We start from the raw sequence: 15,057 nt of genomic DNA on the forward strand, positions 1-15,057 counted from the left end.
CCCATCACAGCCATCTTTATTTTCAGCCTTTGAAGTGTGCTAGGGTTAAGTTGGTCTTCAAAAAATTCTTCTTGCAAAAAATCTTAATTTATGAGCATGTAGTTTGCTCCCACTGACATTTGGTTCCTATTCTTACTATTCCTCTTGGCATCTATGGGTCTTTGTCCCCTAGATTTAAAGAAATGTTCAAAGTATATGATGTCAATGATGTTTAAGTCTTGTTCAGTTTATTGTCAAACTTAATCCAGCCTTCTTCTTCCTCCCCTGCTGCTCCCTGATCTTGATGTTCTTTTGACTAAGGTTTTAACCAAAACAGCTGAAGATTCCATTGGACAAGATAGGTTGTCTTAGAAAGGCCATACAGAGTGAGAGGGGTGGGCCACGTACTCAGTGGAGCCTCATATAAAAAGAAAGATATTGGACCATTAATAATCATTAGGGGAACTTGAGTCATTTGTTGTTTAGGATAGATTGTTTCCTTCATCTATAGATATGTGTAGCCCTCTCTTTAGGAGTGAAGACAAGAAGAAAGAACAATTCTTGATACTCAAACAAAGAGCTTACAATGGGTTTTATAGGGAGCCCTAATGGGCTAATAATAGAAAGGGCCCTTAATGGGCTAATAATAGAAAGGAGCTAATAATAGAAAGAAGAAAAGATAAAGGAAAGGAGACAATAATGTCAACACTCCCCCTCAAGCTGGAGCGTGGATGTTTTCCACACCCAGCTTGGAACAGAGCTCCTCAAACCGAGGGGCATGAAGCCCTTTGGTGAAGATGTCTGCAAGCTGTTCAGCTGACGGAACATATGGCGTGCAGAAATTTCCCGACTCAAGCTTCTCTTTAATGAAATGTCGATCGATCTCAATGTGTTTTGTACGATCATGCTGGACGGGATCATGAGCAATGCTGATAGCCGATTTGTTGTCACAGAACAGCTGAACAAGGGAAGAAACCGGACACCTTAGTTCACGAAGCAGTTGGGTAATCCAAAGTGCTTCACAAAGACCATGCGCAAGGGCACGGAACTCCGCTTCAGCACTTGATCGAGAGACCACTTTCTGTTTCTTACTCCTCCAAGTAATAAGATTGCCTCCCAAGAAGGTGCAGTACCCAGAGGTCGACCGACGATCAACCACAGATCCTGCATAATCGGCATCAGTGTAGACTTCTAGACGCAGACCACTGTGACGTCGAAACATTAATCCACGGCCAATGGTGCCCTTCAAGAAACGGAGGAGGCGATGGGCAGCATGAAGATGACTCATTCGAGGGTTCTGCATAAACTGACTTAGAACACCCACTGTATATGCAATGTCGGGACGGGTGTGGGTGAGATAGAGCAGTTTGCCCACAAGTCTTCGATATTGTCCGGGCTCAGCCGGATCTTCATTCTCATCCGCACCAAGTCGATGACTCACATCAATCGGTGTCGAAATAGGCTTGGAGTCTTCCTTTCCCAGCTCGCAAAGAAGATCCACTGTGTATTTCCGCTGACAGATGAAAATCCCACTCGAAGAATAAGCCACCTCAATACCAAGAAAATATCGTAATGGGCCAAGATGACGTATGGCAAAGTCCGACGACAGATACATAGCCAGTTGAGTAATGGAATCCGTATCATCACCCGTGATGATAATGTCATCCACGTACACGAGAAGAATAGCCACTCCCCCGGACGTGGAATGACGGTAGAAAAGCGTGTGATCTCCATTACACTGACGGTATCCCCGGTTCTTCATGGCCATGGTGAAACGGCCAAACCAAGCACGAGGAGATTGCTTCAAACCGTACAGCGCTTTCTTCAGGCGACAAACAACTGAACTCGGAGTAGACGGCACTAAGGAGGCATATCCAGGAGGTAAGGCCATATAGATCTCCTCAGACAAATAACCATGAAGAAAAGCATTCTTGACATCATATTGCTGCAATATCCAGCCCCGATCGGCGGCAAGAGCCAAGAGAATCCGGACAGTGTTCATCTTGGCCACAGGGGCAAACGTTTCCTGATAATCAATGCCATACTGTTGGGTGAACCCTTGCGCCACAACACGTGCCTTGTGCCTTTCAATAGAGCCGTCGAATTGTGCTTTACAGCATAAACCCACGACTGCCAACCAAGTGCTTGCCCGCGGTAGTGGAACCAGATCCCATGTGTCATTTAGGGCAAGTGCTTGTAGCTCCTCCTCCATTGCCCGACGCCAATGAGGAAGAGAGAGGCTACGCCCACCGTCTTTGGAAGGAGATAGTGTCAAGGGAGGTGAGAAGAGCGTGGTAGGATGGGGAAAGACGATGAGATGAGATGGATGCGGCTAATGGATACAATGGAGAAGGATGAGGGCAAGACACAAGTGCTAATGAAGGATTTTCAAGAGGAGTGGATGAGGAGGATGAGGGAACTTCAGGGGTAGGAGGAACACGAGGCTTGCGACGAGCAAGAGTGATACCATAGCGTTTTTCTGGCGGGCAACGGCATATAGGTAAAGGGGCACAACATAGTGGGATAGAGGGATCCGATGGGGACTCTGCAAGAGGGTTCGATGAAGCAGAGGATGGATCTTTAGTAAGGACAGGTGGATTTGGGATTGGTGCAGGCAGAGGATCAGAGGACAAGGTGTTCATGGGAATATCAGATGGAGGCTCTTCGAGAGGAACAGGCAAGGAAGGACTTGGGACTGGTGACGAGGGAGATGAGTTAGGAAGAATAAGAAATTCAAGGGGATCTGATTGAGGTGGTAAAGAAGGAGAAGGTGGAGAAGAAGAGGGGTAATACGGAGTGAATTCGTCAAAGGTAGCATCCTTGGTGACAATAAATCGACGAGAGGGTGGATGATAACATCGATAACCCTTTTGAGTAGAAGCATAGCCGACGAAGACACATTACATGGCCCGAGGATCAAGCTTGTCACGACCAAGATGGTGGTTAGGAGCAAAGCAAACGCACCCAAAGACACGAGGGGTAAGATTGGTTCGGAGAGAAATGTTGGGGAAGGAATGCTGGAGACAATCAATGGGAGTAGAGTAGTTAAGTACGCGAGACGGAAGACGGTTGAGAAGATGAATGGCAGTTAGGACAGCTTCAGCCCAAAAATACTTTGGCACATGCATGTGAAATAAGAGGCTCCGAGCCATTTCAAAAATGTGACGAAATTTTCGTTCTGCAACTCCATTTTGCTGGGGGTGTAAGGACATGTGGTTTCATGGATGATGCCTTTTTCTTGGAAGAAAGTACTTAACGTGGAATTGACATAGTCTCGGGCATTGTCGGAGCGGAAGCGACGAATAGAAGTGCAGAATTGAGTTTGAATGAGAGAGTAGAACTGAGGAATAACAAGGGAGATCTCTGATTTATTTTTCAAGAGATAGGCCCACGTGAAACGAGTAGCGTCATCAATGAATATACATAACCACCGAGCACCGGACGTGCTATGAACAGGGGAGGGTCCCCACACGTCGGTGTGAACGAGAGCAAAAGGAGTCGTCAAATGGGAAGAAGAAATAGGATACGTAGTACGATGATGTTTAGCAATTCGACAAGCATCACAAACAAAGTGGTCCACAGAGTGGCCTTGGAAAAGTTTTGGAAATAAACAATAAAGAGTAGCAAAGGATGGATGGCCGAGGCGTCGATGGAGAAGCCACAAACGCTCATGAGACGCCGAAAGGGGAACTGCAGCGGCAGCAACAGCGAGGGGAGACAAGGGAGATCGAACAAGATAGAGACCCTCATGCTCCTCAGCAATGGAAATCGTCCTCCCCGACACCTTATCACGATAAAAACATGTATTAGGAGTGAATATAAGATCTTGGTTCAGATCACGAACAAGGCGGGATAAAGAAAGAAGATGATGAGCAAGCCGTGGAACATGAAGGACTTTAGTGAGGTTCATCGAAGGAGAGAGAGACACACGACCAATCCCAGCCACAGTGAGAAGATCACCGGAAGCTGTTTTAACTTTGGAGGAGCCAGAAACGGGTTCATAGGTCTCAAAAGCTCTAGGATTGGGTGTCATGTGGGCAGTGGCACCAGAGTCAAGAAGCCAAGTGGATGATGATGACGACGGAGATGGTGGAGGAGGAGAAGGAATGGTGGATATACCCGTGTTAGCTAGAGAGCACGAGCCCACGACTGGAGGGTCAAGCAATCGCCGAAGACGTTCCACTTCTTCAGGTGTAAAGCCGGGAAGAGAAGCACTCGCCGAAGAATCTCCACTTGGAAGAAGACCATAGGACAGAGGCACTTGACCAGGCATCGGTACTTGGTTGACAGAAGGTGCAACCGTAGCGAGATTGCTCTGTTGTGTTCGCTTCCGTTGAAGCTTAAAGCACGTCTCCTTGGAGTGACCCCGCTTTTTGCAGTAATTGCAGAAAAGGGAAGGATCACCTTTGGAGGATTCCTCAGTCCGAGTAGATGGACCACGAGATGAAGCTCCTGCTCCAGTCGATGTGGTCGTCACCGAGGAGCGCGTGGAGGAAGACGAATGTGCTACAAGTGCAGAAGCCGGGGTCTGGGACTGCTGAAAGCGAGATTCTTCAATTCTCGCGCTGCGAAGCGCATCCTTGAAGGAAAGCTCTTTCTCCCGGTGTATAAGCTGAGCCCGTACCGCTTCATATTCCGGATTAAGTCCTAGCAGGAACTGAAAAAACCGAAGTTGAAGAGTGTACTTGCGATCCACCGAGTGAGGGTCCGGAGGCATGTAGTGATCAATCTCATTCCACAGAGAAATGAGTTCTGTGCTGTACTCCATGATCGCCCTGTCTCCTTGACGTAGATTGGCGGCCCGATGCACTAGCTCATACAGTGTGGCAATATTATTTTTCTTGGAGTGGCTGTCAAGGGCCGCTTCCCACACGGCCCGGGCAGACTCAAGAGACAGAAATTCACCCTTGATACTCGGTGAAATACTATCCAAAAGCCATCGATGGACCACCCCTTCAACGTCTAGCCAGTCATAGTACTTGGAGTCTGTCTTGGAAGGCCCTTCTTCAAGTAAATGACGCATCAGTCATCCCTTGAGAGTAATCTGGACATATTGCTGCCACTGAAGAAGGTTAAAGCCGGTGAACATCCCATCTGGAGGCATCCGAGGCAGAGAAAACGGTCCAGGTGAAGCCGACCAATTCCCCGACTCAAGAGGTGCCTCCGAATCATTTGACGTTTGACCCACACTGGGTGGCGTCGATGCTGGCGTCGATGCTGGCGTCACACCGGAAACCGATACAGGCTCCGTCATCTTGATCACAGAATGAAGTGTCGCACGAGGAGCACACGGCTGCAGGAACGCCCGCGGCTATTGGCTGCGTGCGCGGCTGAAGAGTCGAGGAGGGAGCGCGGCCGCGACCGAGAGGAGAGCGCGCGGTCGAGAGGGAAGCATACGCTGCCGAGAGAGAAGCACAGCCGAGGAGGGAGCGCGGTGCGGGAAGTGGGAAATGTGGCCGGAAAGAAGCTGCGCCGCCAGGAGCAGGTAGCCAACCGGAAGGAGAAGGAGCTCAAGATCGTGGCGAATGTAGAAACGCCAGAGATCGGAGCTACGGTCGAGCCCAGGAACCCGGATTAGGGTTAGGGTTAGGGCTCTGATACCATGAAGACAAGAAGAAAGAACAATTCTTGATACTCAAACAAAGAGATTACAAGGGGTTTTATAGGGAGCCCTAATGGGCTAATAATAGAAAGGGCCCTTAATGGGCTAATAATAGAAAGGAGCTAATAATAGAAAGAAGAAAAGATAAAGGAAAGGAGACAATAATGTCAACAAGGAGTAAAGTCAAGAATTAAGCTAAGATCAGCCTCCTGGCTAATTTGGTTGATCCTCCCCATCTCAGCCCCTTTCCCTTGACCATACTGTGATGCCCTATCCCCATGATCATCTCACCAGATCTTCAGTCAGCTCCCCTCCAATCTGATCCCTACCCCTGCTGAACAGTACCTTTATAGTCTCTGACAATCCTAACACCCAGCGATCGTCAACCCTCACCGCACCTTCAGGCGGCTCGTCCCTGGTTGATCCTGTCTCCTCCATTCAACCCCTCTGATCATTCCCATTCTACTCTCTGATACCGAGAACATCTACTGTGCCTCGCCCTCCACGTCCCTCCTATTAGGAACCTACATCAAGGTTCTTATCATGGATCACAGGGTCAAATTATTTATCAGGACCCTGATATCATGATAAATGATAGGGAGGCCTTTTTTTTACAGAAATCAGATTGCAGGGTAGGTCCCCACCTCTTCACCTCCTCCTTGTTCCCCAATTCAGCAAATATATGAAATGTAAAAAAGGGCCCCAGCTATAGTACTCCACTTTTGGTCAATAATGCAATATTTATCTTTGAGCAAGGGCTCCTATCAGTCCCCAATCTTCTGGTGATGCTGACCATGAGGTTTGTTGGCCAAGATTTATAGGAAAAGCCACTGTGAGATCAGTTGAAATTCAGAGCCGCATAAGCTTCAGCTCCTGGCATATGGGCAACCCAAGGTGCGAGTATAGATATCTTTACGAGATGAAGGAAATAACGAGATGACTGAGTCAAAAATATAACTTTGCGGAAGTAGAACTTTTTTTTTGAAAACGATTTAAGGCAGTCACCTGACAAAGTGGTTACCACCGATAGCTACATGTGAAGTGAGCTAAAGCTCTCCTCTTACATGGTCGACCCCTCCCTAAAATGATTACACCTCGAGGAAATCATGAGGCCAGGAAGCCCTCGACCTTGTGGGCGCACCCATCGTTGGACACCTTATGCCCCCTAGATATTGCCTCATTGTGGTCTAGCCATATTTCCCAACGCTCAGCCCCCCTCCTCCCTCCGGGGGCCCCCTTCCTTATGAACTCCCACAAGATCACCTCCAATATCACATGCGCTGCCAAGTGCGCGTGGATGGCCCAAATCAAGCCGGCAAAGGGGCACTCAAATAATAAATGGTTGCAGACTTCATAGCCTCTTATGCATAAAGTGCATGCTGCGGATGTATCAGGATACATCCTCTTGCGGTAGACGTGTGTAACCAGTCTCCTGCACTTTAAGAGCCATCCAAAGATATTGACCTTTGGTGGAACCTTTAGGTACCAAATGGCTCGACATGCATGCATAGTTGATTAGTCCTCATTTCCCTAACAGATCCTCATATAGGTCTTCCGAACTGAAAAGGGATTGCATGTCCAAACCCATTCGTCTTGTTCTCCATGGCTTGGCCAGCACTGAATGAAGGCTTGTTGCATGCCCAAGAAATTCGCCACCGTCTGGTCTGACAGGGCACCATCTACGCTCGGATTCCATGTGTTGTCCCCACACTCCCCCACCGTGACATCCAAGCATCTGGATAACACAGAGCTGAGGGAATATCTCCCTCAAAGGGCCACCCAAAGACCATTGATCCTTCCTAACTAACGCGAAATAGGGAACTGTCTCCTAATTGGGCATAGAAGAAGTCTCTATCTTGGAGGAAAATCTGTCTAAGGCCCTGCCAGAAAGGCGATACTCCTCTGCCTGGGGCCACTTTCTCGCAGATTTTGGATGACTATGTCCTCCCGAGGGTGCATGAGCCATGTCACCCACCTTGTTAATATTGCTACATTCATGCTTTGTAAGTGCAGGATGCTCAAGCCTCCTTGTTCGGTAGGTCTATAGACGGGCCTGGCACCTTTCCATAAGAAATGACGCATCAGGCCATCAAGTCTCTGACCAATTCTTGCCAGCATCTTGAACACTGAGAGGTGGAAGATGGGACTTGACAATAGTACTGATAGGTTTCCCCGGATGCGTCGGGGGGCATTATCGTCATACTGCTATGCTTCCTTCCTCTCTGTGTTGCCTGTAAATAGCACAGCCCTCCTTTGAGGAGGGCAGACTGAATGTTGGAGTTTAAGTAATAGTTGGTTTCCTTTCTCTCTCGTCCCTTCAATATCCACGCTTGATCTCCCTCCACAATCCCCGTCCTCACGGTCGTCTCTGCATCACCGCGTCATCAGGCGGCTCGTCCCCGACCGATCCCTACCCCCTCAGCTCGGCCTTCGCCCGACCATTCCCGTTCTTCCCCGGGAATTTCTAACTTACCACGTCCTTTACCCTCCCTCCGATACGAGCCTAGATCAAGGTTCGTATCAAGTACTAACCTCAGTAGCACTAATCGACCTCTTCTAGACTGTACCTTAGTCTGCCATCCTTCCAGCCATCTCTCGACCTTCTCTACCACGGGCTGACAATCTACCATAGTCATCCTCCCTATGGTCAATAGTGGGCAGAAGTATCTCATAGATAGACTTCTGAGCAGTGTACCCAGCACCTCTGCTCATTGCCCTTCCTCTTGCGAAAAGCTGCTACCCACAAATGCTGACCTAATCCGATTGATTTGTAGGCCAGAGAAGTCTGTACATAGGTCGAGTAAGATGGACGAGTCTTACGCCTCCTCCACAGAGCCTTCTATAGAAGAGGTGGTGTCATCAGCGCAGTGCAGTTGCGGAATACACTCGGGATAGCTTGTTGTCTGGTATCCCTCAATAGACCGTGGGAACATGCTAGATTGGTGCAAGTTGTGAGTGCATCTGCCACTAGAGGGGCAAGCAGGCATCCTTGCCTTACCCCCCTTTGCCATTGTATATGCCCGGCTTCTGGCCTCTCATTCACCAACACTGAGTACAATATTATGCATTGCTGCACCCATGTGATTCATTCCTTCAAGAAATCTCTCCTCTTCATTGATGCCCATAGGAGGCCCTAGTCTAGTGTGTTGTAGGCCTTGGCAAAGTCAACCTTCCATATGAAATCCTTGGTCCCTTGCTTTTTCCATGAAGCTAATATCTCTCCCACCACGACTGCACTATCAACCAATAAGCGGCTTGGTATAAAAGCTTATTGGGAGGATCCAACAAGCTCCCTGATCGCCGTCCTCATGTCGTTTGCCAAGACCTTAGCAATAGGTAGATAAATGGAGTTGGAAAGCGAAATTGATCTGAAATCCTCGATTCATTCAGCGCCATGTAGCTTTGGTAGGAGAAACAGGAATACTAAGTTGATTCTCTCCATACTGTCGGTCCCTTGGCAAAGGAACATCATCTTTCCAGTAGGCCTTCACATTTGGCCTCACCGATTCCCAAAACTCTTTGTAGAAGAATACTGGCAAACCATCAGGGCCTGATGCCCCTTCGCTGTTGAGTCCTTTAATTGCCTCCTTGACCTCTTCCTCTGAGAAAGCCGGATCAATTCTGCTTTGTGAACCAGATACAACGTCCATGCACCTCCTATTGCACGACACCCAGCGGTTACGCCGTCCTATCTTAAAGAGTGGAAGTGTTCTACGACAGCACAGCCCACCGACTGTGGTCCAACATGTTCCTGGCCTCCCACCTTCAGTTCTGAATATTTTTGATCCGTCGTCTCCTGTTTGTTGACAGATGGAAGAATCTCGTGGTCGCTTTCCGTGCATTTAGCCATAGTTGCTTGGACCTTTGTTTCCAATCCATCTCAAGCTTCTTGTCTTCTTCTGCCACCCCGCCCCTCCACTTCACTCCTTTGCTTCATCTTCTTCCAAAATCCGATTATCTTCCAGAGCATCCAATTCTTTGATCCTATGCAAGGCCTCTCTTCTGGTATATTTTCTGTTATCATGTATGCACTTGTGGATCTCCACAAGGTAATGTTACAGTCGTGAATTCTTGCCTCTAGTGTTTCTGTTTCAGATCCAAGTTGGGTTTGTGCTGACCAATTTCTCTCTACCTCAGCCTTGAAGCCGACCTCCTGCAGCCACGGCCTGTCTAGGTTGAAGTAGTAGACCTTCTGACTGCTTTATTTCCAGCCCATACAATTTGTGGAAGTAGAACTCTACTCATTCTTATCCTGCTTTCCCTATCAGTCCGAAATCATAGTCACTCTTGCATGCAGTTTTTCAGCTGATGTATAGCTGAAATCAATTGTTTTGAACTCATTTGCAATAAATATGATATCATGGGATTTTGCAGATGAAGCAAATGGTTGATATTTATATCAAGCTTGCAGAAATAGAAACTAAAAAGGAGGTATGTATTTCTCCTATCAAAAACAACCCTCATTAGCCTTGTATATTTCTAATATTATTCAATCATCTTTTGTGGCGTTATATAGGTTTATAAATTATAATCGTTCAATCATCTTGAAAATTTGACTACTGCAGGAAACTAACAGGCGAATACCACTACCGAGAGAAATCCGAAGTGTTCGTAATCTTGAGCTTGTAAGGCTAAATATCTCTACTATTAGTATCTTCCAGCACAGTTATTTTTTAAGCAAATGGTTCATATTCATCATTATAATCATTCCTTATGTGCTGTCTTACTTAAGCTATGTAATTGTTTTCATGGAGACCCTTGGGTTGAGAATCCAGAAATCCAGCTGTTTGTCATTATTTCTTTCTTTCCCTCTGTCGTTCTCTTTTTTTTTGTGGTTTTAGACTTATGTATGTGAGCCACTAGTTACCATCGACCTGCTTTTTTCCTTTTTTATTTAAGAGATTTGTAAATTTACAATGTATCACAAGTGATCCACATTAGCTGTTTTTTTTTCGGGTGACTTGTTCTCATGTGCGGAATTAGTGACATAAGTGGTTGTCTACCCGGTGGTTTGTGAGCTTTTATTTTCAGCCAGCCAGGGCAAGACTTAGAGTTGAAGTTTTATTTCCTTAAACACAAGGAGGAGACCAGAAGAACTAGGTGGCACTTGAAAAGGGCACATTCAACCTTAAGGGAGTTAGAATTTTGACAGATTTTTAACACCAGCCTTATTGATGGGTTCAGTGCGCCTAATAATATGGAGCCAGTTAAGGTGTACTAGCAGGTTGGCCTAATCTGATATCATTGTGTTTGCGAATTCTCGAGTGCGTGGAGATCATGTGTTCCATCTTTTATAACAAAAAATTTGTATTTTGTGGCGTGGGTGAATTTTTGTTAAATATTAGGTGGAAGATATAGCTGTAGGCATGTGTGAAATGTGCTCGTAGATGATACAGTTTTGTCTCAAACTGTAAAGTACAAGTAGAATAATTGATTAAACAAGGGAATGTTTGGATTCTTTGTTGGCTATGACAATGATCATGGTTTACGAGTACTGTAGAGTGTCATTCCAGGAATCTTCGAACAAATCCTTAAAAGATTCAAGCAAATGTAGAGCTTGAGATATATCTGGAATTAGGATTGTTCACATGATTGCTTATTTGAGAATAAGGCATAGAAGAAGAGTAGAGAAACGAGAAGAATATGGCAAGGGAGGATCAGATTAATGTCTTCTAGTTAGTTGAAGGAACCAGTTGAATCAATGTTCTTCCCATCAAGATCTGAGCAAGAGGATCCCCCACCAGGAACTCCAATAGCCTTTGTGAAAGAAGCCAAAAAAGTTGGCTCCTTCTCAAGCTCTCTTATTTGTAGTAGCAGAGTTTCCCACAGTCGGGCGCCTTCAGGTATTGAAATTCTCACATGCGAGATGCACATGTGACCACCATTTCTGTGCCTCCTCTTGTTTTTGTACGCCCTAGTTAGGACCTTAGCAGCCTGTTGACAACCTCCATTATAATGTCTTCTGGATTGGTAATAGTTCCTATAGACCTGATACTGCAGGAAAAGTAGGAGTTTGTACAACCCCATAATATTCCAAAAAATATAAATATTATGGCAGTAGTTAATGCAAAATCAGTCCCATGATTTTTAGATAATCTAGCTGTGGTTGTTGCCAATTAATATCATATCTGGCCTCATGACTCAAACATAAACTTTAAAGGCATAATGGGCAATGACCATGATGATTTCTGTGAAGATACTGATGTAAAATATACTTTTATACCAATAATGTCAGGATGGAACCCATGAGCCCATTGCACCCTGCCTTTTAGTGAGGAAGACAGGGAAAACACATTAAAAATGATGAGGTATTCTCGCTCTCCTTCCTTGTTGTCTTCATCCTATTGTTCCTGCTGGCATCTCTCTCTCCAACCCACCACCCCTTCACTGTCTTCTCTTTGCTGGGATTTCATTCAACTAGATGCCTCCCCCCCCACCCACTTGTGAAACTCCACTATCCAAGTCCACCACCCAAGATTCATCTTCCCCTTTCTATTCACCACATGTCCAATCATGTTTTGTTGTAGACTTTACTTCTGAATGAATTGGGACTTTACTAAGATGTGGATGGTGATTGTACGATATAGTTGGCTTTTCTGTCTAGTTTTTTTCACTATAAAGTTGACAGGGGGAGTTCATTCTTTGATCTTCAACAAATTACATGAGAGATATATTAATCAATTTGAATTATCCCCAGTTGGCCTCTATGTCCTGTGTTTTAGGTTATTTTATTCGATATGGTGTGTTAGTAGGGTTACTACAATGGCGAGAATAATACAAGAGCCAAATGAAATAGCGGTCATACGCTCGCATGATTTTTTTTTGAAAAAAAAATAGCCATCTATCCTGGTTCAAAATGGCCATCTAAATTTTTTGTAAAAGTTTGTGCTGGCAGGTTTTATCGTAATTTCTCCTTTTAAGGGTTATTATCTCTGAATGGATTTTGGTTTTATCTTCATTTCGTCAATCATTTCCTCCTTTTTCTTACTTCCATGTTGTACCTCCTCCCCAATGGAATTCAAAATTTTTAAATGTGTGCTATTTCAAAAAGAATATTTCTAGCCTCATGTTTTATTTGGAATAACTCATGGGGGTTTCAGGTACCAGTGGTGACAGCCACTTTTCCAGTAGACCCCAGTTGCCAATATGGCGAAGGATTTTTTCCTCATTTCAAAGGATTAGGAGATTCGATCATGTGGGTACAAGTTTTGACAGATATTTATCTTCTTTAATGCTATAAATATGTCCTTACAATGTGACTTCACTCTGACTTCAATGATGTAGGGTAATGAATGGAATAAATGCCCCTAAAGTTGTCGAGTGTGTTGGATCAGATGGCTGCACGTACCGCCAATTAGCCAAGTCTGGAAACGATGACCTGCGACAAGATGCTGTAAGAAATGCAACTCGGTTGTATCTTAAATATATATTCAAATATTTATTATCAAAATCTATTTCCAAATGTGGAAAATTTTACATCATGAGCTGAAAGCTTTTTTAATCATTTTATTGAAAAAGGTTGAGTCAGCATGCAGAGTCATCCTGGAGTATTGCCCAATCTTCTGCCGTTGATCTAATTGATGGAATGATTTATGTTGTCCAATATACTGTGTAATCCATACAGGTGATGGAGCAGTTCTTTGGTCTAGTTAACTCCTTCTTACAGGGAAATCGAGGTACATGGAAACGAAGGCTGAAAATACGAACGTATAAGGTATGAATGATCTCTATTGTTTTCATCCTGTTTTGCACCTCCCCCTACTATTAGAGGCTGATATCATATTCATCATCGTCAATGACATCCGAGCAACAAAGGAGATGATAATTCATCATCATTATGCTGGATGTCATGAGAGAGACACATTTAGTACAAATTATATTCATCATCCATCATCATGCATCTTTTCATTTCTATGCATATAGGATCATGATGTTGAGTCATCATTGTCATAAATAGCATTTGGGGAATGATGATGATATAATTTAAATAATATTTTAACTCTATATGCTGACTCTCTCTTGACTGTCTCAAAGCATCCAGCATGATGTTGACGATGATGAGTCATCATCATTATCATATGCACAGATCTTCATTGTCATTGTCATCCTACCCACGGATGAATGATGAGGATAGCGATGCCTCTGACAAGTGACGATGACAATGACAACCTATCATGTTCTCGTCATTATCATCCAGGACGCCAAAGACTACCCCCAACTTTATGTAGATTCTTTTTTTGAGAAAAAAGCTTTATTTTGGTTTATTTTTTTCATAATAAAAAAAGCTACATAAACCCCTGGTGGAACAGGTAATTCCATTCACGCCGAGTGCTGGGGTATTGGAGTGGGTAAATCAAACAGTTCCTCTTGGTGAATACCTCATAGGAAGGTCTGATATCATGACACCTTATATTTACTATTTCACCCTAATTTAACCTGTGCACTTAATCTACAACCCATCTATCATTTATTTTGTAATACCACTCAGCTCGAGGAATGGTGGAGCACATAAGCGCTATAGAAAAGGAGATTGGTCATTCATGCAATGCAGAGAGCACATGACTAATGTACGCCCACTGATCTCTTAAACCATACTCTACTTTACTGTTCTCTTTATGAATTTAACTGTGATGTGACCTTTTTAATGCAGGAAAAAGACAAGCGCAAGGGGTTTCAGAGAGTCTACGAAAACTTCAGGTATTTAATGTTTATTGTTGAATGGCTTTCTTTTTTTTCTCTCCTCTATCTCTATTTAGCAGTCCATTAACATGGAACCCTTTCGGATTCTCCCCTCATCACTATAAATACCATGTAATGAACCCTAAATCACAATTATGGGGGTTAAAGCCTCTTTCAATGCTAGATTTCTTCATTCATCAGATCACCACCTGGGTGCTAATTCAAAGAAAACCATCCCTTTACTGATTTGTTTAAAATCGACAGGCCAGTACTGCACCACTTCTTCTTGGAGAGGTTCTTGCTGCCCTCAAACTGGTTTGAGAAAAGACTTGCTTACACACGTAGCGTGGCCGCAAGTTCTATGGTAGGTGTCTAAGATTCTCTCCTTTATTTGTCATCATTTCCTTGTTTGTGTTGGGCCTAACTTCTGCTTGGCCCACTTAAATTTTCCTTCCTTTAAGATGAAGACTGTAAACCTAACCAAGAATCAAGTGAAGGAACAGATGTTTTTTTGTCCCTGGGTTTCCCTTTATTGGGATTCTTTTATTTAGCTTAAACTTGTTTGTGGTTTCAGGTCGGTTACATAGTTGGGCTTGGTGATCGACACTCAATGAACATTCTGATTGATCAATCAACTGCTGAAGTGGTTCACATAGACCTCGGTGTCGCATTTGAGCAAGGCCTAATGCTTAAGACTCCAGAGCGGGTCCGTTGATATTTCAACTAGTTGTTTATTTCTTCTCCTCTGACAAAGAGAATTAAAAAAATGAGCACCTTCATATTGATTTTTCTTCTTT

The 15,057-nt window shown here is 44.6% G+C and overlaps 1 protein-coding gene across 3 annotated transcripts in view; it reads left to right on the forward strand.

Moving 5' to 3' along the window:
- ATM (Serine/Threonine-kinase ATM-like protein) overlaps positions 1-15,057 on the forward strand; it is a 131,384-nt gene that overhangs the window by 114,606 nt on the left and 1,721 nt on the right. For 2 of the 3 annotated variants that reach the window (XM_078574922.1, XM_078574923.1), the window contains 10 exons: positions 9,956-10,012; positions 10,147-10,206; positions 12,682-12,776; positions 12,866-12,974; positions 13,206-13,295; positions 13,891-13,970; positions 14,070-14,148; positions 14,232-14,278; positions 14,525-14,624; positions 14,835-14,966. In XM_078574922.1, the coding sequence (XP_078431048.1) occupies positions 9,956-10,012; positions 10,147-10,206; positions 12,682-12,776; positions 12,866-12,974; positions 13,206-13,295; positions 13,891-13,970; positions 14,070-14,148; positions 14,232-14,278; positions 14,525-14,624; positions 14,835-14,966 (849 nt within the window). Of the gene's footprint in view, positions 1-9,718; positions 9,873-9,955; positions 10,013-10,146; positions 10,207-12,681; positions 12,777-12,865; positions 12,975-13,205; positions 13,296-13,890; positions 13,971-14,069; positions 14,149-14,231; positions 14,279-14,524; positions 14,625-14,834; positions 14,967-15,057 lie in introns of those variants that run through there. The other variant, XM_078574924.1, reaches the window with a different exon arrangement.

This window comes from Wolffia australiana, chromosome 5, assembly GCF_029677425.1.
Source record: "Wolffia australiana isolate 7733 chromosome 5, ASM2967742v1".
In the NCBI taxonomy this organism is placed as follows: Eukaryota; Viridiplantae; Streptophyta; class Magnoliopsida; order Alismatales; family Araceae; genus Wolffia; species Wolffia australiana.